Source organism: Ambystoma mexicanum, chromosome 6p (genome assembly GCF_040938575.1).
Source record: "Ambystoma mexicanum isolate Mex_15411 chromosome 6p, UKY_AmexF1_1, whole genome shotgun sequence".
Classification (NCBI taxonomy): domain Eukaryota; kingdom Metazoa; phylum Chordata; class Amphibia; order Caudata; family Ambystomatidae; genus Ambystoma; species Ambystoma mexicanum.
This window is the reverse complement of record NC_090935.1, coordinates 1,469,638,150-1,469,662,423: the sequence shown is the minus strand read 5'-3', so window position 1 is coordinate 1,469,662,423 and position 24,274 is coordinate 1,469,638,150. Positions and strand designations below refer to the sequence as shown.

Sequence of the window (24,274 nt, the reverse complement as noted above, 5' to 3'; positions counted from 1 at the left end):
GAGTTGAGGCCCAGGGAGGTGAGAAAACAAAGACAATCTGGTATTGAATCCAGCTCTCCTATATTGCAGACCCATCTTTAACCAGAAGCCTTACCAAGGGACCGGGAGAGGGTTCGAGTGTGCAAATCATCCAACCTGGGCTGGGTGGCGTCCCCATGGATACCAGGTGAGCATAACAGAACACAAAGCCTCAATAATATTATCCACCTGGGCGTCATGGAGACTTCAGAGATTGACCAGTTAGCTCAGTTGTTGGGACAATTACACGCTGAAGTACATTCAGCCAGGCAAGAAACCAACGCTCTTTGGAGGGATTTTTTTTTTTTTTTTTTTACCTGAATTTGTAGAGCGCACGGTCGCCCAGGGGCATCATGGCGCTGATGAGGAAGCTATCAAACAGAGAGAACAGTAATAGTCGGAGGGCTAGAATAAAGTAGTTTTCAGGGCTTTCCTGAAAGCCAGATGGTTGGAGATGGACTTGAGTGGCAGTGTAAGGGTGTTCCACAGCCTTGCCGCAGCAATGGAAAAGGCTCTGCCACCGAGTCTTTCCCGGTTATACTTAGGAACCACCAAAAGGTTGGTGTTCAGGGAGCGAAGATTGCGTTCCGGGATATAACGGACAAATTTGGTTTGAAGAAACTCAGCGCCTAGGCCCTGGATTGCCCGGTGGACAATGCACAGTGACTTGAACTTAACTCGCTGGGCCACCGGGAGCCAGTGGAGTTGGCGAAGCACTGGCGAGATATGAGCTCCATAGGGGGAACCTGTGGCCAGTCTGGCTGCCAGGTTCTGTGTGCGTTGGAGACGTTGGAGAAGGCCCGTTGGCTGGGCGAGGTATAAGGAATTGCAATAGTCCAACCGTGAGAGGACTAATGCAGCTACCACAGGGGGGCGCATAGCCTCTGGGATCATAGGGAGGACCCTCTTAAGTACCCTAATCTGGTGATGGGCAGATTGGCAGACCGTAGAGACCTGGTTTGTCATGGACAAGGAAGTGGAAAGAATGACTCCTAGGTTCTTTACTTTGTCCACTGGACAGGGCAGGGGGCCCAGTGAGGTAGGCCAAAAAGCAGGGGTCCATAGTGACGGGCAGGGGGGACAACCCACCAACATCACCTCAGTTTTGTCGCCATTAAGCTTGAGCCAGTTTTGGTCCATCCAAGCGCCGACTGATGTCAGACAGTCATGAAGAGAAGCTGAGGCCTTGGTATGATCCTGATCTAAACGGATCAGGATTTGAGTGTCATCCGCGTAGGAATAACAATTAAGTCCATACGAACGGATAAGGCAGACCAGCGCCCATATGTAAATATTGAATAGAATAGGGGAAAGAGAGGATCCCTGGGGAACACCGCAGGTGAGGGCACAGGGGACAGAAAGGAAAGGGGGCATAGCAAGGGTCTGAGTGCGGTCTGCAAGAAAGGAGGTAAACCAAGCCAGGACTGATCCAGAGATCCCGATTTGTGCTAGACGTGAGAGGAGAATAGGATGGTCCACTGTATCGAAAGCAGCGGACAAATCCAGCAGAATCAAAGCTCCGACTCCACCTGCGTCCGCAAGTCTAGACATGTCGTCTTGCACTGAGACAAGCACACTCTCCGTTCCCCTACCAGGTCTGAAACCTGCCTGGGCAGGATTAAAGATCTTAGAGGATTCCAGAAAGGAGGAGAGAAGGGGCGTGACCAGAGATTCCAAGAGCTTAGACAAGAACGGGAGCAGGGATATGGGGCGAAAATTAGAGGGGATAGTAGGATCAAGGGACGGCTTCTTAAGCAGGGGAATAACCCTAGCCGATTTGAGTTCCGGCGGGACCAGGCCAGACTGGCATGAGTTATTTATAGCCATTGTGACGTCAGACAGGATGTCTGGGGCAATAGTCTTCATCATACTTGCCGGAATGGCGTCCTCTGGAGAGGAGGACTTAATTTTAAGAATCGCTGCTAAAACCTCTGCCTCAGTAAATAGAGGAAAGGTGGACCAGCTGGCCGGGGGGTCAGTGGAGGTGAGTGGCACAAAGCTAGTAGTGCCAGAAGGTTGCGTGGCGAGAGATGTGGCGATGTTAGATTGTATCACAATGATTTTCGTAATAAAAAACGATGCCAGGTCATTGCATAGCTTTTGCGATGGTTTGACCATCGAGGTGAGGGGTTCAGAGGAGGAAAGTGATTGAACAATAGAAAATAGTGTTTTGGGTTTACACAGAGCACTTTCAATTTGTTGAGCGAAAAAAGTAGCTTTAGCCAGCTTAACCTTGGCTAGGTAGGTGGAAAGACTGAGCTTGTACAGGTCTTTAAGCAAAGGGTTGTAGCTAGCCCGCCATTTGCGTTCGGCTTGTCTGAGTAGCAGGCGGGCGCTTTTTAGCTGATCAGTAAACCAGGGTTGAGAGAGTAATCTCCGACTCTGGGTAAGTTTAAGTGGAGCGAAAGCATTAGCGGCGGAAAGCAGCGATGTTGAGAGCGTGGATAGAGATACCGGTCCCAAGGAGGTGCACTTGGAAACGATACAGGCACCGAGTGCCTTGGGGATTTGATTGTTACTAAGGATCGTACCGATGAAATAAGTAGACAACTGCTCCAATCACAGGCAGGACAGACCCCATTGCCTGGTAATATTCCGCCAGCACCTGTACCAACTTCTTCCACCAATCCAGTACAAATAACCCTTCTTGGGGCAGATCCTTTAGCTCCACCTGAACGATTTACAGGGGACCCCAAGAAGTACGCAACATTCATGAACCATTGTCTCCTTCATTTCCTTTGCAGACCTGGGGCTTTTCCTAACGACCAAGCGCGGGTTGCTTTTGTCTTGTCATATCTGAGTGGCAGTGCTACGGATTGGTCGGTACCATTGGTAAGTCAGGACAAATTGTTGTTACATGACTTTGGGGGTTTCCAGATGGAAATGGAAAAACTCTTTGCTCGTCATACCCAAGGCCAAGCATTAGACAACACACTTGTCACTCCGTCAAGGAAGTCAAGACTTGCTTACATATAAAGCAACATTTAACAGACTAGTCGTTGAAGCTGGGTGGCATGAGGAAAAAAGGACCACATTATTTCATCAGGGTCTACGAGGGGAACTAAAGGATGTCCTTGCTCAAGTGGTTAACCCACCTAAAGACTGTGCAGAATTCATCAACCTTGTGGTGCAATTAGATCACAGATTACAAGACCGAAAAGCGGACCGGATATGGTTAGAAACTCGAGCTGTGAATGTCCAGTCAAAGGATAATGTTCCACGTACATTGGAAAACACGGTAGAACCTTTGCAAATCGAAGGTGTACGGCCCCCTTTAACTAAAACTGAAAGAGACAAGAGAAGGCAACAGCAATTATGCTTCTATTGCCGAAAATCAGGCCACTTCCTCAAAGAATGTCCAGTGAAACCACCAAGGAGAACTGTTGGAGCCACAGCGAAGGAAGATAATAACAAGGAGTCGGAAAACTACCAAGCCCGGCAAGCGTAGAGGTCGAGCGAGAAGGATGATCCACAGACCTCACACTTTGCATTACAAGTAATTTTAATCAATCACCAATAACCGTCTCAGATGCATGCTGTCCAAGCATACATAGACAGAGGAGCAGTTGGGAATTATGTAGACCAAGATCTGGCAGAAGAGATAGGGCTTCCCTTATGCTCTAAGTCGACCACTGAAAAAGTTACTACTGTTGATGGGACAGAAATAGCTTCCGGACCAGTAACCCAATGTACAGCAGCACTAACCCTACTGTGCCAGGAAGGACACCGAGAATCTATTGCATTCTATCTCATCAAAGCTCCTCCGTTTCGACTAATCTTAGGGATGCAATGGTTGGTAGCTCATAACCCTCTAATAGATTGGCGTGCCAAGAAGTTGGCCTTTTCCGATGATTGTGCGCGCACTTGTTATTACCAAGAAAAGGGGAAAACAGACATGTACATCTGCTACTCCCAGTACGGCGGCGATTGTACTAGGTGTGACTAGTATTCTACCAAATGAATACCAAGATTTTCAAGATGTGTGCCAGAAAGAACAAGCCAATACTCTACCACCGCACAGGCCCTACGATTGTCAGATCAACCTCATACCTGGTGCGAAAATTCCCTGTGGCTGAATCTATGCACTTACTGAACCAGACAACCTCAATTTTAAATCTTATCTTGATCAGTACCTGGCAAATGGATTTATCCGCCCGTCTAAATCACCGGCAGCCAGTCCCTTATTCTTCGTACCAAAGAAGGAAGCAGATTTGAGGACTTGCATCGACTATCGCGCATTAAACCGATCACAGTAAAAAAACGTTATCCACTGCCCCTTATTCCCGAATTATTGGATCAAGTCAAAGACGCCCAAATCTATACCGAACTGGACCTTAGGGTGGCGTACCATCTTGCTCGAATGAAGAAAGGAGACGAATGGAAAACCGCCTTTCGTACCAAATACGGCTTGTATGAATACCAGGTAATGCCTTTTGGACTTTGCAATGCTCCCGCTGCATTCCAGTACTTTATGAATGATGTTTTGCCAGAGTTGATCAACGTTTGCGCCCTGGTTTACATTGATGACATCTTAGTGTATTATGCTACAAAAGAAGGACATGTCAGGCATGTCCGCTCCGTCCTTACTAAACTCCGCCAACATAAACTGTATGCTAAACTTGAAAAATGCTCTTTTCATGTCACCGATGTGGAGTTCCTCGGTTTTATCCTCACACCAAAAGGTATCAGAATGGATAGGCACAAGGTAGATGCCATTCTTAACTGGCCATCACCAACTTCATTTAAATGAATCCAGAGTATGTTGGGCTTTACAAACTTTTACCGCCAATTCATCCCAGATTTTTCCCAAATAGTGCATCCAATTACATCACTATTGCGAAAAAACAATAAAAAGTTCCATTGTACCGAAGAAGCAGAGAAGGCCTTTCAAGAACTTAAGAAAAAATTCACTTCTGCTCCGTCAACTGTGGTGGGCTCTTTTCATCGCTGAATATGACTATGTGATCACATACCGGCCAGGAGTCCGAAACGGAAAGGCAGACGCCTTGTCCCGCATGGGTGTTGATGAAAAGGTATACATAACTCCAGATCCAGTAGCCATCATTCTAGAAGACAAACTCCTGGGTCTTACGACAACATTGACACAGGATGAACTCCAAAACAAGACCCAACTCTTAATGGATCCCACTCTCTCACAAGAGTGGTGTACTCAAGGAGAACATTACACCATTAAAGACCAGTTACCATATTTTAGGAACCGTCTACACCTGCCATGTAAATATTTACAAGAGCAGGTTATTTCAGGTTATCACGACTCCCTGATTGAAGGTCATCCTGGAATTGCCAAAACTCGAGCTAAAGTAAAACAAAACTATTGGTGGCCCACATGGTGTAAAGACATCATCCAATGTATCCAATCTTGCGGTGTGTGTGCACAAAACAAGTCCCAAAAGCAGAAACCAGCTGGTCTTCTCCAACCATTGGAAATTCCTCCCGCACCATGGCACACACTGTCCCTTGATTTCATTACAGATCTACCGCCCAGTCAAGGATTCAATACCATCTTAGTAATTGTAGACTTGTTCTCTAAAATGGCACACTTTATTTCTTTTAAGGGTCTTCCAAATGCATCCAGTTTAACAAAAGTATTCTTGGAAGAAATCGTACGGCTACATGGCTTTCCATCCGTCTTGATCTCAGATCGAGGTATTCAGTTTGTATCCAACTTCTAGAGGAAATACTGTTCAATGGCCCAAATTGACATTCGACTATCCATAAGTCACCATCCTCAAACAGATGGCCAAACAGAAAGAACAAACCAAACCCTCGAGCAATACTTACGTTGCATGTTACATCAAGTGGAAAGAAATTGGAAGGACTTATTATGGATAGCTGAATATGCCTATAATAATTCATTACACACCAGCACTGGACAAACCCCTTTCTACACTATATATGGTAGACATCCACGTACTTCAGGATCTCCCAACCCCTTTGGAAATGCCAGTGGTTAAAACCCTACATACGACTATTTCCCAGGCCGCAGCAGAACATTTACTCTAAGCCAAGAACAGAAAAGAAATGTGCTGCCCAACATCGTAGTAAAGCCCCCGACTATCAAATTGGAGACAAGGTCTGGTTAGCATCAAAATATGTGCCCATAAAAGGGACTCTGACCTTTCGTCCACGATATCTAGGACTTTATTCTATTGAATCCATAATAAATCCAGTGGCAGTTAAATTAGCCCTACCACTCACTATGCAGACCCATCCTGTGTTTCACGTCTCACTCCTGAAACCGGTACAATCTGGTACTCGGGTTACAATACCACCAAAACAAGTATTAGTTGACGGAGAACCAGAGTTTGAAGTAAAGGATATCCTAGACTCAAAATACACCAGATCCGAACTATACTACTTAGTTGATTGGAAGGGATACGGCCCTCAAGACAGATCATGAGAACCTAGTGAATACATCCATGCACCTCGCTTAATTAAAAGGTTCCATCAGAATTATCCAGCCAAACCAGGAACAGGCAGAAGTGCCACCGTGAGAGGGGCCTTGGGGGTGGTGGGTGAGTGCTGTCATGACCCTTAACCCTGGCCCTCACTGGCAAGTCAGCCTTCCAGTTAGGGACAGGTCAAAGGCCTTAAAACCTTATCCAAGACTCTCTTGGAGTCAGTCCTGGCGCCTTTGGCGCCAGGCTCATAACCATCATGAAGACCAACATTAGAATGGGACTATTTACTTGGGACTATTTAACTTGGGAGGGTTCAGCCAACATGGAGGCACGCACATAGCTCAGTTACAAGGAACTGAGCTATGCAGTCTCTAGTCTTTTGGGTATGGCAGGCCTGGGACTACTTTACCTTGACTACTTTGGGTGTAGCAGGCCTGGGACTATTTTACCTGGACTACTTTACCTAAGACTATTTAAACCACACCCAAACAGCAGAACATGCTTCGTGTTCTTCTGCTGTGGCCAGCGTAACGCTCACCGTGTCCAGTTCTTTGACGCCAGTTTACCTGAAACCAAGGACCTGCAGAGAGAGAAAGAACACTACGAAACTTACCTGGCATAGTATCCTGTCTTCAATCCATCGCCGACTTCAGTTCCACTCACCTGAAGGTACGAACTCCATCATCCGGCAACGCATGCATCCTGGAATACCATAACCTGGAAAGAGGAGGAAGAAAGACAGCATTAATAAGCGTTTACTCACGTTTCCTTCCGAATGAAGAAAGCCACACAATTCTTACCTGGGTAGTCATCTCCTGGTCAGTATCAATGCTGGAACATCCCGGCGCTCGGCTAGGAACATCGCAACCTGCAAGGAGAGAAAAGACACAGGTTATCAATATAAAAGGTGAAACAGCGCCGCGCATTACTCACCGGACAGCATCGCGCACACCGCGCTTTAACCTACCGGCGCATGCTCATCTTCAAACTGCATGACAACACCAAAATACCTTTCCATACCTAAAAGGAAAGAAGCAAGACATTAATATTCGAACTAAGAGGAACATAAGAACTGCATATAAAGACAGCAAAGCAGAAAACCAAGGAGTCAAAGCAGGCCTGGATTCCCACAGGGGGCTTGCACCAGTGAAATAACTTGGTCGCTGCTCGCCCCCCAAATCTACGCGCCCCTGCCACGAGGAGCAGGATGGAGAATCCACCTTTTACAATATTAAGATGAGGAGAAGGCCCAAGGGGGAGGAAGGAGTTGAAACCAAGGGAGGTGGGAAAACAAAGACAATCTGGTATTGAATCCAGCTCTCCTATATTGCAGACCCATCTTTAACCAGAGGCCTTACCAAGGGACCGGGAGAGGGTTTGAGTGTGCAAATCATCCAACCAGGGCTGGGTGGCGCCCCCGTGGATACCAGGTGAGCGGAAAACTCATCTATGTAGTTTGTAACGGTGTCTAAAAGATTCTCTGCCAATGGAGAGGCGGGGTTACAATAAGGGTTGCATATTAGAAGGTACCACTTGTGAAGGTAGTAGTTTTTTTTCCAGTAACACGAATTGTACAAGTGGTGAAGGGTTCTGTAAAGAAAACTTAATCCATCTGTTAGTTCTTTTTCTGGCGATGATCAACCCTGCGATTGGTCTTCCCTTCACCCCTTTCGTAGCTCGATTTAGAAATGTTTCGTAGCCCTCCAGAGTTGGTGCAGCACTCAACCAAGTCTCCTGGAGACACAACAGATCGTATTCTCGAATACTAAATCGCCTTGTCCAAAAAGATGTGCAAAACCCCTTGTGTTCCAGGAGCAGATGACCCGATTCTGGAAGAGGGAGGCATCTGTACGCTGTGGGCGTTATGGTTTAGAAGCTAAAGTCCCAGCTAGCCAACTCCAATCTTCCTTTAGAGTGTTGTTACAAACTGATCCAGTTTTTTCTGGAGTTTGTGTCTTGCTTCCAGGACATCTTGTGAGACCACCCTTAGTAAGGGGTTTGACCCTCCTTTTGCCATCCCCCTTAGAAATTCCTCTCTCCCATTGTACTTTCCGCTGTCAGGACATCGTTCCCGTATGTCCGATTTCCTCTGTTTTAGGGGGCAGTGATGTGCCAGTTCGAGGGCAATTGGTTCGTTGGTCACCTGTTCCTTGAGCCAAAAGCCCATAGTTAGAAGTCTATGACCTTCTTTGTTTAAGATGTCCATAGTTTTGCGATCGGACAAGTGAATCATCACTTTATCTAGACGATTTTCCTCAGGAAATTCTATCTGCTGTAGATCTCTTGATTGTATGTTCCTGAGTTAGTCCACTGTGCCAATAAGTCTCATAACATTGGTTCTGTTCAATATTAGGTTGTCATTAATTTTTAGAACCCTCTCTAAGAGTAAAAGACGTGCGGTGGGGCCATTGTCACATTTTTCAATTGTGCAAGTGATCTTGATGTTGTCATTAACTTTTGTTACTTGCCTCAGTCCTGGTGTTTGAACACTTCATTCCTTATCTTGGAACCTTTTCTTTTCAGATCCCATATTTTGTATTCTTCAATTACCATTTGCTCCAGGTCCTGATTGTCCTTTCCCATTTCTGGGGAGGTTCCTATGGGTGGTGGAAAACTCAAGTCTCGTTCTCTTGCTGGATCCTTGAATTCCACCGACCTTTCATTATTCCCAAATATTACCATTACTGTTTTTTTAACGGCCAGATCCTGCGGGTTTTCCGGCTCAAGCTCCCCTTCTGATTCAGTGAACTGGTCATCTTTCTCCTCACTCTGATGAGTTCTTTCCCAGTATCCATATCCGTGGTTTGGCTCAAGGGTATTTGAGCTAGCCACTTCTATATCATCAGAGTAAGTCGACAAGTTTAATAGGGTCTCATCAATGTTGCTCTCTTGAGCCGATCCTCGATCTTGAGATCGGGGTATTTGTAGTGTGGTGATGGACCCCACATCGAGTTCCTTCAGCATACTTCTTGTCCTTGATCTTGTTCGAGGATCTGTCAAAGATCTCCAGGTCGACCGGCGTGATAATGTTACGGATTATGAGCGCAGATTTTGTTTTTGACCCCTTCTTGCGAAGGACTACTTTTGCTATTGTTTTTTCTGTTTGGAACTTGGCTGGTGGTTCTTTTCCCCCCATGTTTTTTCTCTTGTTCCAATTTCTTCCTAAATGCCAGTCTCTTGGTCTGCGGTGAGTCCGAGGTTTGAACTAAATCTTTGTCCTCCTCGCCCAGTTTACTAAAGATCTGAAAGATCTTAGGTGAACACTGATGTCGGTAACTGGTCTTGGTTCCTGTGCATCTGAGACAGTGGTCCGCCAGTTTCTTGTTTTTAATCAGGCGTAGTCCCGATGGGAGATGATTTACAGCACTCCTCGCCGTCAATTCCGTCAATGTCAATTACTTTTGTGTCGTCCTGTTTGTCACAATTTGGAACAATGTTTTGCACTTCTCGTGGCTTCTTGTAACCTACATTATCCCCCGTCGGAGCCCCCAACTTAGTAGAAGTGTCCTTACTTTTAATCTCGCAAGCTACAGAGTTTTGTGGATGTGTATTTGAGAAAAATCTTTCAGATCGTCTTCTCTCTTTGTGCAAGATGATAGATTCCAGTATGCTTTTTAGGATATTGGTGGTCTGCTCTTTGTTTTTGTCCAAATTGTTTTGGATGGCAGTAATAAATACCTCCACATAAATCATCTTGCTGTGCAACATTGCAATTACCATAGTTTGATCTTTGATGTGGTCATTTTGGGACTATCAACTTCATGAAGGGTGCCATCGTTAAGGAGAAGGCTGTGATCAACTTGGGATCAATCGTGTTCGACTTGTTTAATTCATCCTTACGAGGCTATTAGGTCCATTAGGAGGTCCTCGTCCAGTGAAAGTGTTGGTACTTCTTCCATGATAGTCCTTTGATGCTTAATTGAATGTGTCTTCCTCTTCAATTGCGCTGATTCTTTTCGGTGCTGCTTAGAGTCCACGTTAGCTAGCGATGGAGCTAATTGAACTGGAAAGTTTTCCCTGAGCGCATCCCCTATTGGCTGTTCTCCTGGGGTTAACGTATGGCACAAGTTTACTGGTGCAACCGCCTCTGTTACACTGGGGCCACTTCCCTTTTTGATGTTTGTACTAATTTCTAGCGGCTTTGAGGCAGTGTTCTGGATGTTCACCGCTCCCTTTGATGTTTGCCAATCCCACTGTTGCGGTACATCCGTTCTGTTATAATGGAACCTTTGGGTCCCTTTCAACAACACCAGAGTAATTCCCCTAGGTTTCCAAGCTCTCAATGAGGTGTTAAGAGCACTGGGAATGTGCAAAGCTTTTTTAACGTTAGGTCCAAATGTGTGCGTACAGTTCGAATTATCTCTCCGCTCATCCTCCAGAGAGTCATGTAGTTCCACCTCGGGTCCCAGTGAGTTCTGGAGCGGTAGACCTGATGGTGGCAGTGGCAATGTTTTACTGGTTGAGGTCTTTGCCTTAACCTTAGAGGGAGCGGTCACCCCCAAGGATGACCCTACCATTTTTCCTCTGGTGCCCGTTAAATTGTTGCTGTTCATTGGGCTCAGTGCCGTTGCAGTGTCAATCGTTTTGTTAAGTAGTGTTGCAGTCCCTAATATATTTTGATCCACTAAAGTAAGATCTTTCTGAGGAATGTTTTCGTGTGAGGCAGTTTTGTTAACAATTTCCACGTTGGGAATCAAGGGACATCCTTTAGGTAGGGGAGCATTTAAATGTTCTTGGATGAAATCGGGAGAAGGAACTACAACTTCTTTAGTCATGTTATCCTCATCCACCTTATCTTCCAGAGTCACGTTCATAAGACTCTTTCCTACTTCAAGTCCTAGTTCCGGTTCCAGGTCAACCCCTGTCATTTCTTGTTATGTGTCAAATGTGTGCTTGTTTTTGTTAATTTCTCAAATGTCTTAAGAGTAAGAGTAATTTTTCAAGGGCCCCCAAAGGGGTTTACTCACACTCACTCAGATTACTCAGCTCTGCTCAACTATGCGCTCTGCACCATCCCTTCTCAGTAGCTCTCTGAGTCTGCAAAGCCGACTGCTGAGAGCTCCAGCCGCGGCTCGAAGCACTCACCTGCAGCAGTGAGGCTATCGCGGCTTGACTTGGCTCACGCGACACACAGCACGCGGGGTACTCAGGGTATAGGTTCAGAATCAGGGACGTGGTTTTTCCGAATACAGGCCGGAGCCCCTCTCTCGCTGTCGGTGTCGCTCTCGATGCTCGCCACAGCCACAAATCATCACACGTCAATCCGCACCTCTCAGTAGAACAGGAAACAAGGAGACAGAGGCCGCTTCCGACGCAAGCTTTGGCTATGCAATCCATTCTTTGAAAAGGTGGTTGAGGTGCAGACAAATCCTGTTTGCCTGAGGGTGATGAGTGGAAGAGAATGTATGCTTAATACCAGATAGGACTGTGATGTGCTCAAGTCATTTACAAAAGGTGGTCCATTATCAGTCCGAAGAACTTCACACACTTCACTCATCGGGAAGACCCCATGTACGACAAAATTTGCAGTACATGTGCTATCAGGATGTGTGCGTGGACCGGCTTTCATCAATTAAGAGAAAGGACATACGACTGCTAGCATGTATCTTATTTATGCACAGGTAAAATCCTTAGGAGAAATGCTAACACAATTCCTTTTTTTGCTGCATAGGAAAGATCAATTTATTGTCTGTCTCAGTCTGCTGGTTCCTGTCTGCTCCTTGTAGCCGATTGTGTCTGCATCCATGCCACCTATTCTTCACCTTCAGAGAGTTGTGGCACGGGGTCAGTCCTTTGTATGATTTGACATCACTTAGGTGCAGTTAGGCTTGCCTTCCTTAGACTCTTACTGCAGTGGGAGAGACTTATCGACAAGATACAGCCCTTTGAAGTGTGGCTTGTTGCAGCGCTTAACATTTTTTATTAGAATCTGGTCACCCAGATACAATGCTGGTGACTCCAATAGCTTTTGAGGATCAATTACTTTGCTGTCTTCATCATTCTTCTTTCACCTCCCTTGCCAGTCTTGACGCTGTTCAGACATAAAAGCGACACTCGCCATCATAGCAGTCAAGTATTCATGCATTTCAGTACCAAGCATATCGGAAGCATCATGCGCATCAGTTATTGCTCAAGTGGGAGGAGCCAGCGGTACATGCATACAGTCTCCCGTCACCAGCTTGTGAGGAGTCAGGTGATGGTCTGAGCTGGGCTGATTGTGTAATGCAAATATGGTTAAGAGTAGGCAATGGAGCATTCCTCTTCTCAGGGTCACTTTTAGCTTAACAATCCGTAATCCGAGAAGGCCATTGAGGTGCTCACAAATCCTGTTTGCCTACGGGCGATAAGCAGAAGAAAATGTATTCTTAATACCCGATAGGATTGTGATGTGCTCAAAAACGTCCTTTACAAAAGGTGTTTTTTCATCAGGCAGTTAAACCCTCCCTGCAGTTAATGCTTCTTGTGCCCTACCAAAGTTCTCATGTCCAACACGGCAATCACAAATACAAGGTTGTATTTATAATTGCTGCGCCTTTGCTTTTTGCATTTCATTTTACGTTTTCTGTGCTTCCCTTGGCTTGTGGAGCACCAAAAATGTAAAATGAAAGTGAAGGCAGCCTCCTCAGCCCATGCAGCTCTGCTCTGGCTGCAGTAAGCAAAAGCTCCCAGTAAGGGACTTTTGCTGCTTGTTTAGTGCCGCCAGGGCAGACCTTAACATGAGCTGAGCAGGCTGCCTGAAATGGCAAAATGGATGCTCCCATGTAAATGCTTTGAGCCTCATTTGCTCAAAAGTTTACATAGTAATTTCCATTAAAATTATGTTTAATGCATGTTTTGGATTATTGCCCATCTTTTAGGACAATAATATTTTTGAGCGCACTATTCTTTTAATATCCTGCTTAGGCCAGTTCGGCTCTTCCAATTCGGAATCAACATCAATTTCAATGTCCACCACAAGTAGGCTCTTTTTGTAGCTTAGCATCATTTGTGCCGATGAGAGGAATTTGTAGTGGATGGCCGATACATTTGCATTCGTCACATGCAAAGGTTCTATAAACTCAAAGTCTTCCGATCTGAGTACACGTAGTTGTGGTACTGAGTGTAGTCTTGTCATTAACTCAGTTCTCGTTAACCAGCTACGTCCACTTTGTTGATAAAGTTTTTTAATGAGGCATATACGGTTACCAGATTGTGCGACCGTGTTCTCTTTATTCAATCCAATTGATTTAGTTTTGCACTCTTCGTCTGTAGTAGCATCCTTAAGATTTTTATTAGGTGTTGAGAAGTTTTTATCTTGTTCATTAATTGAGTGAGGTGAGCCCAGGTCTTGTAGATCTCCATCTTCTCTATCACTCTCAACTTCATTCTCAGGGAGGAACCAGCTAGTCGGATAGCTAAAAAACAAACGATAAAAAAGCAGGCTAACGCAACTTTTTTCCTTGACTTTTTAGAGCATTTCCCCGTGGGAGCTGTGTCTGGTAGTGCGGATGCCGTCACAAATGATTTCTTACTCATAGCAGCTGTTCTGGCCAGCCTACGTTGCTTGCGAGAAAAGAACATTTCTGAGTTATCGGCTGCATTTACTTCAGTTACAGTCGTCCCAGAGGGTTTAGCTAAGCTATTTTCTGCAGATGGAGGGTTAAAGATTTCTTTCCCAGTGGCTAATACTTTAGCAGAACCCTCGGGTGACAGTTTGAGGGTATTCTCCAGTATTCGGCCACACATCTTGAGCAGTATTTTAAGGCCAAACTGGAGAGAGGCCATCAAGGACTGTAGTTCAGCCATATCTGAAGGACTTATTGATGAAACACCACTCACTTCGTTGTCGCATACTGCTGCCGATGTTTCTGCATGCATGTTTAAGTTAGGCGAAGCTGACAATCTCGCCCATTGCTCCCTCATAGTCAGGGGTTCTTCTGGTTGAGAATCCCCAGAATTTAATGTCAAATACTTTGTGAGTGCTGCGGTCATGGATCTCTGCATTGACAGGCAGAGCTCAAGGAGTGAGTTATTGTCTATGTCCCCATAGTTGGATAGATCTTGCAGATAAGTATTATTAACTACATTAGGTTCCGTTTCATCCAAAGTGGTGGAGTTTGTTTCTGGCTGAACATTCGTGGGGAAAAGAATCTGTTATTCCACTTTTTGCTAAGGGTTCTTGCTTTTTCTGTTTACCCTTACTCACCATCTTGCCGTGGGAATTAGTGTTATTTTTATAACTGCGCTTACGCAAATTATAGTTCGATTGTTGAGCTCTTATTTGATGGCATAGAGCAAACTTGGTGTATAATTCTTGGTGTACTCAGTCAGGATTTATCTTATACGGAATTCAAAGAGTCAGAGCAAGAGTCAGTATCGTACGTCTTGAGGCGCTAAAAAAGGTGCTTAATCGCCAGAATGAGTTAGGTAATGTTTGGCTCTGTCTGTTTTTCTCGTAAAAAGAACAGAAAACTGTAGTTGCAGCTCGATATATAATTTCAGGATCGTAGAGGCTATTCTGTTCAGTTTACACACACCTTCAGAGAGCACTTACTGCGAGTTCAATGCTGCTTTCTTTCACACATTGTGGTGAATTAGAAGGGTAGGTATCTTTCCACGTACAATGCGGCCGGGATCAAAGGGACTACCCGCAGTCTCTCAGATGCTGCAGTAGGAGGAGATACAATTCCCGTTTATTCAAAGTAAACCATAAGTTTACATACATCTCCAGAGACACTCAATAAGAATTCAACGCTGTTTTCTTTTCACATGTTGTAATGAGTTCAAAGGGAGGGTGTCTTTTCTTCATATAAAGTGGCCAGGACCAAAGGATCTACCCGCAGTCTCCCAGACGCTGCAATATAATGGAATACAATTCTTGTGTTTTCAAGGCATCCAAAAAGAGTAATGTCCGAGCAGTCAGACACTTTACCTAAGTGACTGTAAACGGCTACAGACAATAGTAAATAACAGTTAAGTGGCAGTGAACAGCAATAAACTAGCCCAGCTTCAGCACCAATACATCCGGGACTTGCTGGAAGCAACACTGCAAACTCTCACCAGCTCGTCAGCCCGCCATAGCTATTAACAAGCTATTCGATACCACAGTATGCCGTTTCACTGGGCGTTCATCGCTGATACCCGTCACCTTGGCTCGGTGACTAAGGGGTCCGTAGTTCCGCCAGAACATCCGTCGGAGCAGAGCTTCCACAGCGTTCCGCAGGGTTTCCGAGGTCTGAGGAAAGGACCCACCATGCACGTAATCCAAACGCGTCAAGCCGCACCTCACAGCAAACAAGCAATCACAAAACGAGGCGAGAGAGGTCGCTTCAGATGCAAAAAAATGTTATATTTTTTTTATATTTTTCATACTTTTCAGCCCGCTTCTGTATCCTTGGAGTGAGGTGAATGGGGGTAACCACAACCATCCACAAGGTCATGGCGGTACCCAGTCAATTGACCAAAAATACTTCAGAGTGGTACATTTCACTGAAGACCATAATACCGAAAATATTAAATAATTAAATGAAGGGTAGTGCGGTAAAGGGTTCAAATGAGTCACGTTGGGGTGGCATCATAAAGGCAGAAAATCAAGGGGCTTTTTGGGGGACCCCCGTCCAATAAAAAAAAATGTTCTTCTGTATTTTGGTCGCCATGAAATGTACTACATATTAACCGGTCATGAATTACTATGTGTTGATTTGTCCTGGACTCAGTAGGTGAGAGCGGACCTCTCCTCAGTGAAATGAGCATTAGTCATGAACTTTCTTAACATTTTTAATTTTTTCCTATTATTTGCAGGGGTTCCTCTTATGTTAGAAAGAAATGTCAACGTCGCATTGTCCCTATATTGAATTATTTGTTGCCTTGCAAATTCGAGTTGCATGCTGAGATTTCACTAAAAACAAAAGGCAATATATGCATTTAGACAAGAAGAAAATTAACGTAGCATCCACCGATAAAGAACAGTAACAGGACCAATGTATACGGTGAATGAGACATGAACAAGGCAGTAATTAGTTTTCAAAAATTGATTAGCAGAGTTTGCTAATGAACATTCTTTTGATTATCAAACAGACCCATTTCATTAGCAATTTTGTACTAATAATGATAATGTCACCAGAAGTTATTTGTACCCACGACGTGGAATGAGCAACAATAGAGCAGCTTTGCGAACTGCTGAAATAAGACATTAGTGAGAGGAGTCGGGACTTGCAACTTCAGCTAGACCTGCAGGTTGGATAACTTAGTTTACCTATTGAACCTAAGAGAAATGCACTTGACCCACATGTACTCAAAGGACAACAAATGTAAAATGCAATTTCTGTAAAATGGTGCATGTCACTACAAACTCACTTTATGTTTGGTACACTGCTGCCACCCAGAGGCCAGCCATGCACAGTGAAACTTGTATTTGACATTTACTGCAAAGTAAATGTTAAATAAAAGTTTCAAACATCTCTTGTAAATGCTACTTGCCCTTCATAAAATCTACTCGACTTTGCGGGCGGGCGAAAAGGCTTTACGAGCCAGAGAGGAGTGTCTGTAAAATGTAAAAGGTTAGCTGCATGAATGGACACAAATAAATAGATATGATAAAAAGGCTCTTAACACAGTTTGGCCAGCTGGCTCCTGCAGGTGGTAATATATAACAGAACCATAATCATAAAGCACAGCGAGCTCTGATGTTTCGTATTGCAGTAAATCTGTAGATGTGCAGACTGGATGGAACTATTGATCACTACTTTGTGTAAGCATCTAGTTTGCTTTGTGTATTCATTATGTAAGAAGAAAAAGACTAAGCAGAGTGGATTGCATAGCAGGCAGAGAACTGGGCAAACTAGGTGGAATATTGTAGTTTGTGGTCATCTCACTTTCAGGATACCTGGTATAAAGCAACAGGGTGATAATATTGAAAGTCAAGGGATATGGGTTCGCTCATGGGTTGAGCACCAGTTGCAAGATGTATGCAACCTGCAGGTTACAGAACTAGGTTTGCCATCAAAAGCATTTGATCATGGGGGCGTGGCTTGGAGCCGACGCGATGCAGTCACTCCTCTAAAGCCACCCGTGGACTGCCCGCTGCTATAGCTAAATTCGTGCGGTTCCTGTGGCTTACACGATCCACCGACGCCAGCTATGTGGATCGGAATGATGGGGCACTAGCAGCTCAAAGATGAAAGCCGGGAGAAAGAGCACTGTGTCCGTACTCGCCGCCTGAATCCCAGTCCCCCCTGCCGCTCAAGGAATTCAAGATGGCGGGCGCACGTATGAACGCGTACGCAGCCGGGAGTTGGAGGCGAGCCTCCCCGTAACACACAGGCCAGATGGGACGGACGAGCATCCAGACATCCAGGCAAGAAGCGAGGACTGTTTCCGTCTGCCTGCGGGGGTGGCCCGGGTTCTCCTTGGACCGACGGGGAGCGCTGCATGCATCAAGGATTGGCGGGGGATTCCCCTGCGGAGTGATCTCCTTGCCTGGCCCCCGTTTTGTGCTCCCTCTCCTCCCTCTTCCTCCTGGGGCACCCCAGCCCACGCCGCTTTACAGCTACAAGCCCGGCGGATGGAGACCTACGCGGGCTGCATTGGTGGCTCCTCTGAGTGCCCGGTGGGGCCTACCTTCCGGTCTATAGACATTTGCAACGGCCCTTAAAGCGACTCAATTCCTTGGAGCGGGGACAGGAAACCCTCCCCCCATGCAACAATTGGCGACGGGAGCCTTCAGCAGGAGCCCCTTGAGAGCACTCTGTCGCACCTCACTGCCTCCCTGAGTCTACAACCAGCACCCGACCCGAATCCGAATTAAAGGTAGGCTTAGCCCGCATGCTCTTCTCCCTGAGCCTTTCCTGGGGCGCCCCGGCCCACGACCCTGCTTCCCGCGGATAAGGCCTATAACCCGCACAGGTAGCGCCCCCTAGCCTCTCAAGGGGCTCTGGCGGCCCCTGAGCGGCTCTCATTGCAACTCTCCTTCACCGCTACAGTGCGCCCGGCGGCCACTGACCCGCCGCCGGCAACCAGCGCAATGACTAAGCAACAAAAGACCACCAAGTCCTCGGACATAGCAACACTGCTGATCGCATCCGACAAAGCTAAGAAACAGGCCCCTGCTCCTCTATTTCACGGGAATCCCTAGACAACAAGGGACCTCTGGCGACCAAAGAAGACATACGTGAATTCATGGCGGATATCAAATCAGAATTCCGCTCTTGTATGACGGAACTCACTACTAAGCTGGAAAGCACGGATAAAAGGGTCTCGGAGGTTGAACAAAGAGTGGGAGTTGTTGAGGACCATAACCAAGATCAAGCCTCCGCCCTAACTGAGGTCCAACGCTCAATTAGACTTCTGCAAGACAAGTACGACACCCTAGAATACAAGCAGGAAGACCTGGAAAATAGGGCCCGGCGCAACAACCTCCGTATTCGGGGGGTTCCTACTTCGATCCCAGACAAGGGGTTGGCTGAATACGTGGGCCTCTTCTTCCCGTCTCTCCTCCCTGACCTTGAAGATTCACAGCTTCTCCTAGATCGCACCCACAGGCTGAACCCCCGTTGCGGAGTGGAGTCAGACGGCCCCCCTGACGTCATCACTAGGGTGCACTTCTTTACCACGAAGGAAGCCATCTCGGCGATAAGCCGCTCCAAAGCCGAAATTACATTCCAAGGGACCTCCCTCCAGATCTTTCAGGATCTTTCCCCTCTTACTCTCCAAAAGAGGCGAGCCCTCCGCCCACTAACCACTCTTCTTCAAGCCCAAAAAATCCGCTACAGATGGCTCTTTCCCACAGCCTTGCAATTTTCCTATAAGGGCTCACTAAGGAAAATTAGCCACCTGGAAGATGCTGAAAACATCCTGCGCCCAGATGCTTCCAGGCCTTCGCCTCCCCTGCCCTCCAAGGCAACGGCTGACTCAGACCTTGTGGCCTCCCCTAACCCCACACAAAATTCTTGGACGAGGGTTCCCAGATTCCGGAGGAGGAAGTAGCCGGATGCGGTCCCATGATGGAGCCACCACTTTCTGTCCCGGCTCGTCAGTCTGGCACCATGAAGCCGATCAGCACCCACAGGAACACAGATGAGCTCCACCCTCAAAGCAGCGGGCATTATTCCACAGCCCATGCCCGGTTCCAAGGCACAGTCCACCTATGAGTCCTTGGAACGATCCACTGAGAATACCTGTAAGATTAGCCATGTTGGCTACATACTGTTCTGTAGCCCCGTTGGCCAGGGGAGGCTCTAGACCTACAAAAGGTCCGCCACCCCCAGTTAAAACTCGGCCCTCCCGTTGGCGGCCCGAGCAAAAACCCCATAGGCAGGTTAATGAATGGCCATACACTCCGCGACATGATGTCTGATCCCTCTACGTCTCCCCTCTCCACCCGGGACTTGTCAGCGGCCCCGGAACTAGCCCCGGAACATCGGACTTTGAGGTTCGTCTCCCTGAATGTCAAGGGACTGAATTCACCCGCCAAACGCAAGTCCATCCTACAGAAGCTTCAGAATGACGATGCAGCAGTAGCTATGCTACAGGAAACCCATCTGCTGCCGGCAGACCACAGCCGCCTACGCTCCCGAAACTCCCCGAAGCGACTCTTCGCATCTGGGAACTCCAAGAGGGGTGGCACGGCTATCCTATTTGGGAGGGGACTGAACCCTCAGTTTCTAAACTCCATAAACTGGCCGGAGGGGCGGTACATGGCGGTGAAATGCCTGCTGCTGGGACAACTCTACTCTATAATCTCTGTATACGCACCCACCTCAGGCCAGGCGCTGTTCTAGGTGTCCCCGAATACGACTCTCTCTCCTTTTCTGGAGGGCCAGATAGTGATTGGTGGGGACTTCAATGGGGTCCCGGACCCCACGAAAGACAAGTCGCACCCGCCCAGTGCCGGAGACCTCACTATAGCCCTGGCTCTCCTGCAACTATTCAGAACTTTGGGGGTGGTGGGACTCATGGAGGGTACTCCACCCATCCGAAAGAAACTTTTCCTTTTATTCTTATGTCCACAGAACCTTCTCCAGGATAGATCTTCCCCTAGTGTCCCCGCAAATCTTCACATTCACCAACAATGTGACAATCGGCTCCAGAATCTTGTCTGATCACGCCCCGGTGACCCTAGAAATCCGAGTGCAGGAACCGTCTAACCCCCCCAACAGCGCAGATGAACACCATATGATCCGATTCTTAACGAGATGGCACTCAGAGACGCGATCGCAACCACGATCACCAACTTCTTTAAGGAGAACCCCAGCGAAGACACCTCCACCGTCAACAATTGGGACGCAATGAAGGCAGCAGTGTGGGGAGAACTGATTGCGCAAGGAGCGGCCTATCACAGGCATAAACGACAAACTCGCCAGGGTCTTGAGGAAGAACTTAAAAAAGCAGAAAGGACCCATAAGGAGAAGGGCTGGACCCCTAAAACTCACCGGGCCATCCGGATAGCGCAAAAAAAGATCGAGGCCCACTACGCCGAACACACTGCCCACCAAATGGCAAAAGCTAAACAGTTTTATTATGCTAAGAACAACAAAGCGAATAAGTTACTGGTGGCCAAACTTGCCAAGGCGAAGAGGAACAACACGATTGTGGGCCTGCAGGACCAACAAGGCAAGGTCCATTACGCTGACCAAGACAAACTACAGCTCGCAACAGCCCTGACCCAGGTGATGACCGCTCCCGTACAGGACATGAAGGAACAGAGGGAATACCTACGGAGTGCAGCGCTTGCCCGGCTAAAAAGAACAGCGAGTGACTCTCTGGAGGCGCTGATTACCGACGAGGAAGTGGACGAGGCAATAAAAGCCCTTAAATCCCGAGCCCCCGGCCCTGATGGATATACAACCAGGTTTTACAAGATTTTCAAACCCCAATTGTTAGCGCCTCTTGTACAGTTGTTTAACTCGTTCAGGACCACGGGCACTATAACCCTGTCCATGCAGGAGTCCATTACGGTCTTACTACCTAAACCTGGAAGCGATCCGAAGAACCCTGCGTCATATAGACCCATTGCCCTGCTCAACATAGATGCTAATATATACTCTAAAATCTTAGTAACACTAAGGGGGTGGGGGAAGAGAACCCGGGGGCACAACCAGCGGGCACAACAGTATCTAGTCCAGACAACAGTTCTCACAGGGCTCAGGCAGTGCCTGGTCCACCTAATGATGCTGATCTACACAAAGGAGCCGTCTCGCTGAATGTAGACGTAAACTAAATCTTGCTTGCCTGGGCCAAGGCGTAAATACGAATGAAGCCGGCCGCATGTTGCGGCTTACCTGAGGACATAGCTTTGTTAGGGCATGCACACAACTACATCGGTTAGGTCTATTCAAGGAAGGTGAACAAAGTTGAATATAGTAAGCACTAGTAAAGCTTTTCATTACGGTTAAGGCACAGGTATCATTAAAAGTTTACCAGAACATTTCAAATTTCCAACTCCGTAGGTTAGTAGGACTGCCACTCAGCCTAGACCTCTGCCAAAACCAGTGTAAACTAAGGAAGTGGTTGTCACCAGGGCTCACAAACAACATATGTGGTAGAACTGTCATTTTAAGGACATCTTGTGGTTTTCCTGAACAAAGGAAGCTCTAAACTACAAAATGGCCGAGATCAGGATTTAAAGAAATCCACTGTTAGCCCCAATAACAACAAAAAAGATCCATTGGGCTACCACTGCAGTAAAATGGCTTCATCTCTGCTGAAACCATGAATAAAGAAAAGCTGCCAGCTACGTACTCCCTAAAACCTACGTAGTGTGATCCAAATAGGCCAAGGAAAATATTACACCCCTGGGACTAGGTGTTTTAGGAGTGAGATAACAACATACCTTAAATAAGGTGAAACATTTTGTAATGACAGTGGCAACCAAAAACAAGTCATTGATGTTATAAAAAAAAAAGGAGGGGGGGGACGAAAAGATGAGGGGTCCTAAAAAATGGCGCTTGAACCCCCAAAAACTGGAATTCTGACTCAAGTCCACGTTTCTTAAAAAGGGCAAAAACAAAATGTAACAAATCGTACATGGAAATACAAGGCAGGCCGATTTATTTAGCACCCCTCGCAAGACCAATATAAAAAAGCGGAGTGAAGCAAGTGTGAAAGTCCAGACGGTAGATTAGCACGGAAACGAGCGACTGCTCAGCTGCGGTCAGCAAGCTGTAGGAATCGTATGCGTCAGGTGGTGGGGGAAACAAGGAAGTGGATTCCAAGCCTGTGAGAGCAAAGACACTGCAACGGGAAGAGCCGAGTGGGCAGAATACATTGCATACAGATATAGCAGCAATGGGACGACACCTGTGAAATGAAAATTAATAGGCGCCAAGTGGCAGTGAAATTATAGGTCAACCAACCATGGAACCACGGAGGGCAACAGCCACTAAAAGAAGGTGCAGGGTGCTGGAGTGTGCATAATTAAACTATATTTCTACACAAATGTGGTGCTGGGCTGCCTCAGTAATGCTGTCAATAAGTCGAAGCTGGGACCCGTCAGTCAGACCATCATATAGACGCAATCTATCTAGTCTTCTCGGTTAAATAAGTTATTATGGCAGATGCAGATTAAAACGACACTTTGTTTCTTTAGACATATGTAATGCACTAGAGGTAATGCAGAACACATCCTAACTTTCGCTTTGCAAGGAGGAGTGGGGTTCTCCAAAAAAAACACGGGACGAGGGGCCTGAACGCAGCAGGTACCGTCAGATCTACTCACCTCAGAATGTGTTCCATTGTCTGCAGCAGAAAACGGGGATCAAACCGCTGGAGCAGGGGCACCCAGCGCTCCTCCGGAGGGCTGTCCAGGCTCACATTGAAGAGTGGGGGAGCTCGCTCCCAGGAGGTTTCTGGGGAAGCTGAGGTGCACCCGGCAAACAGTGTCGCCAGCAGAAGAAGTGCCCCTCGACCCGAAGCAGGCTCCATTTCTCGACACACGGAAAGCCGGCAGCCAACCAGCAGCTGAAGTGTCACCTCAGAGTGCAGCAAACGGCACACGACTTGCCGTTCTCAACAGGAGGGGAGGGGAGAGGAGGCGACTAAAGAGGGGAGGAGCAGACCTGACCAGCGCCTGAGTTGGTCGGCAAAGGGAATACATTTGCAGTCGATACATTTTGCACAAATGTTATATTTTGTGCGCTTTTTTTTCATCTCTTCCCACTTTTTTAAGGCATTTTTGTAGTCTTGTTCCTGAAAGTATCACATTTCAGGTACTCAGTCATTATCAGTACTAATGTGAATTTAAAGAATGCCAGTACCACAACTGTAATTACCATTACCACATGTTGCAGGTTAGTCAAGGCCCTGTGTGTTGCCGTGAGCCCCCTCATGCTACAGACTCACACGGAGGACGCTGTATGCAGTTCGGGCTCCCCGGTCGCTCTGACGTGGTCGGGAACGCCCCGTTTATTTATAGGTACGCCGCGGAGTGCAACGTCACTCTGCCGCGTGCTGAACCCTTAAAGGGGCAGCACCACACTCCTCCTTTTTCATGAGGACAACAACAAACAGTATAACATTATTTTCAATAACACACAATACTCACTACAAACCAAAACCCACAAAAGACCCTTTTAATGACAACCACCGGACCCCAGTACTAATGGCAGCCTCCCGGCAGGCTCCTCCAGAATCAAGACTCAAGTACATAGTCACTGAGGTGAACAGGTTTCCCTCGCCCTATCCTCAGGGGGTGTCTCCTGGCAGCCTCTCGGATAGGGACTCCCTCTGCGGTACTCTCTATGGCTGGAGCGCCGGGGGAAGGGGCCACACCCCCACCCTCGTCTGGAACCTCATAGCTCTCAACTCTCACGCTTTTGGCGGGTGTCACCCGCCTTGTAAACAGCTGACTCACCCGCCAA

At 47.0% G+C, this 24,274-nt stretch overlaps 1 protein-coding gene across 4 annotated transcripts in view; it reads right to left on the bottom strand.

Moving 5' to 3' along the window:
• Positions 1-23,790, bottom strand: part of NAAA (N-acylethanolamine acid amidase) — a 539,996-nt gene extending 516,206 nt beyond the window's left edge. The window contains exon 1 of one of the 4 annotated variants that reach the window (XM_069626299.1): positions 23,687-23,790. Coding sequence is in view for 3 of the 4 variants with exons in the window: in XM_069626296.1 (XP_069482397.1) it covers positions 23,134-23,339 (206 nt within the window). In the remaining variant the exon portion in view is untranslated. Of the gene's footprint in view, positions 1-23,133; positions 23,515-23,686 lie in introns of those variants that run through there. The other 3 variants (XM_069626298.1, XM_069626296.1, XM_069626297.1) reach the window with 3 other exon arrangements.
• Positions 23,791-24,274: the final 484 nt, after the last annotated feature.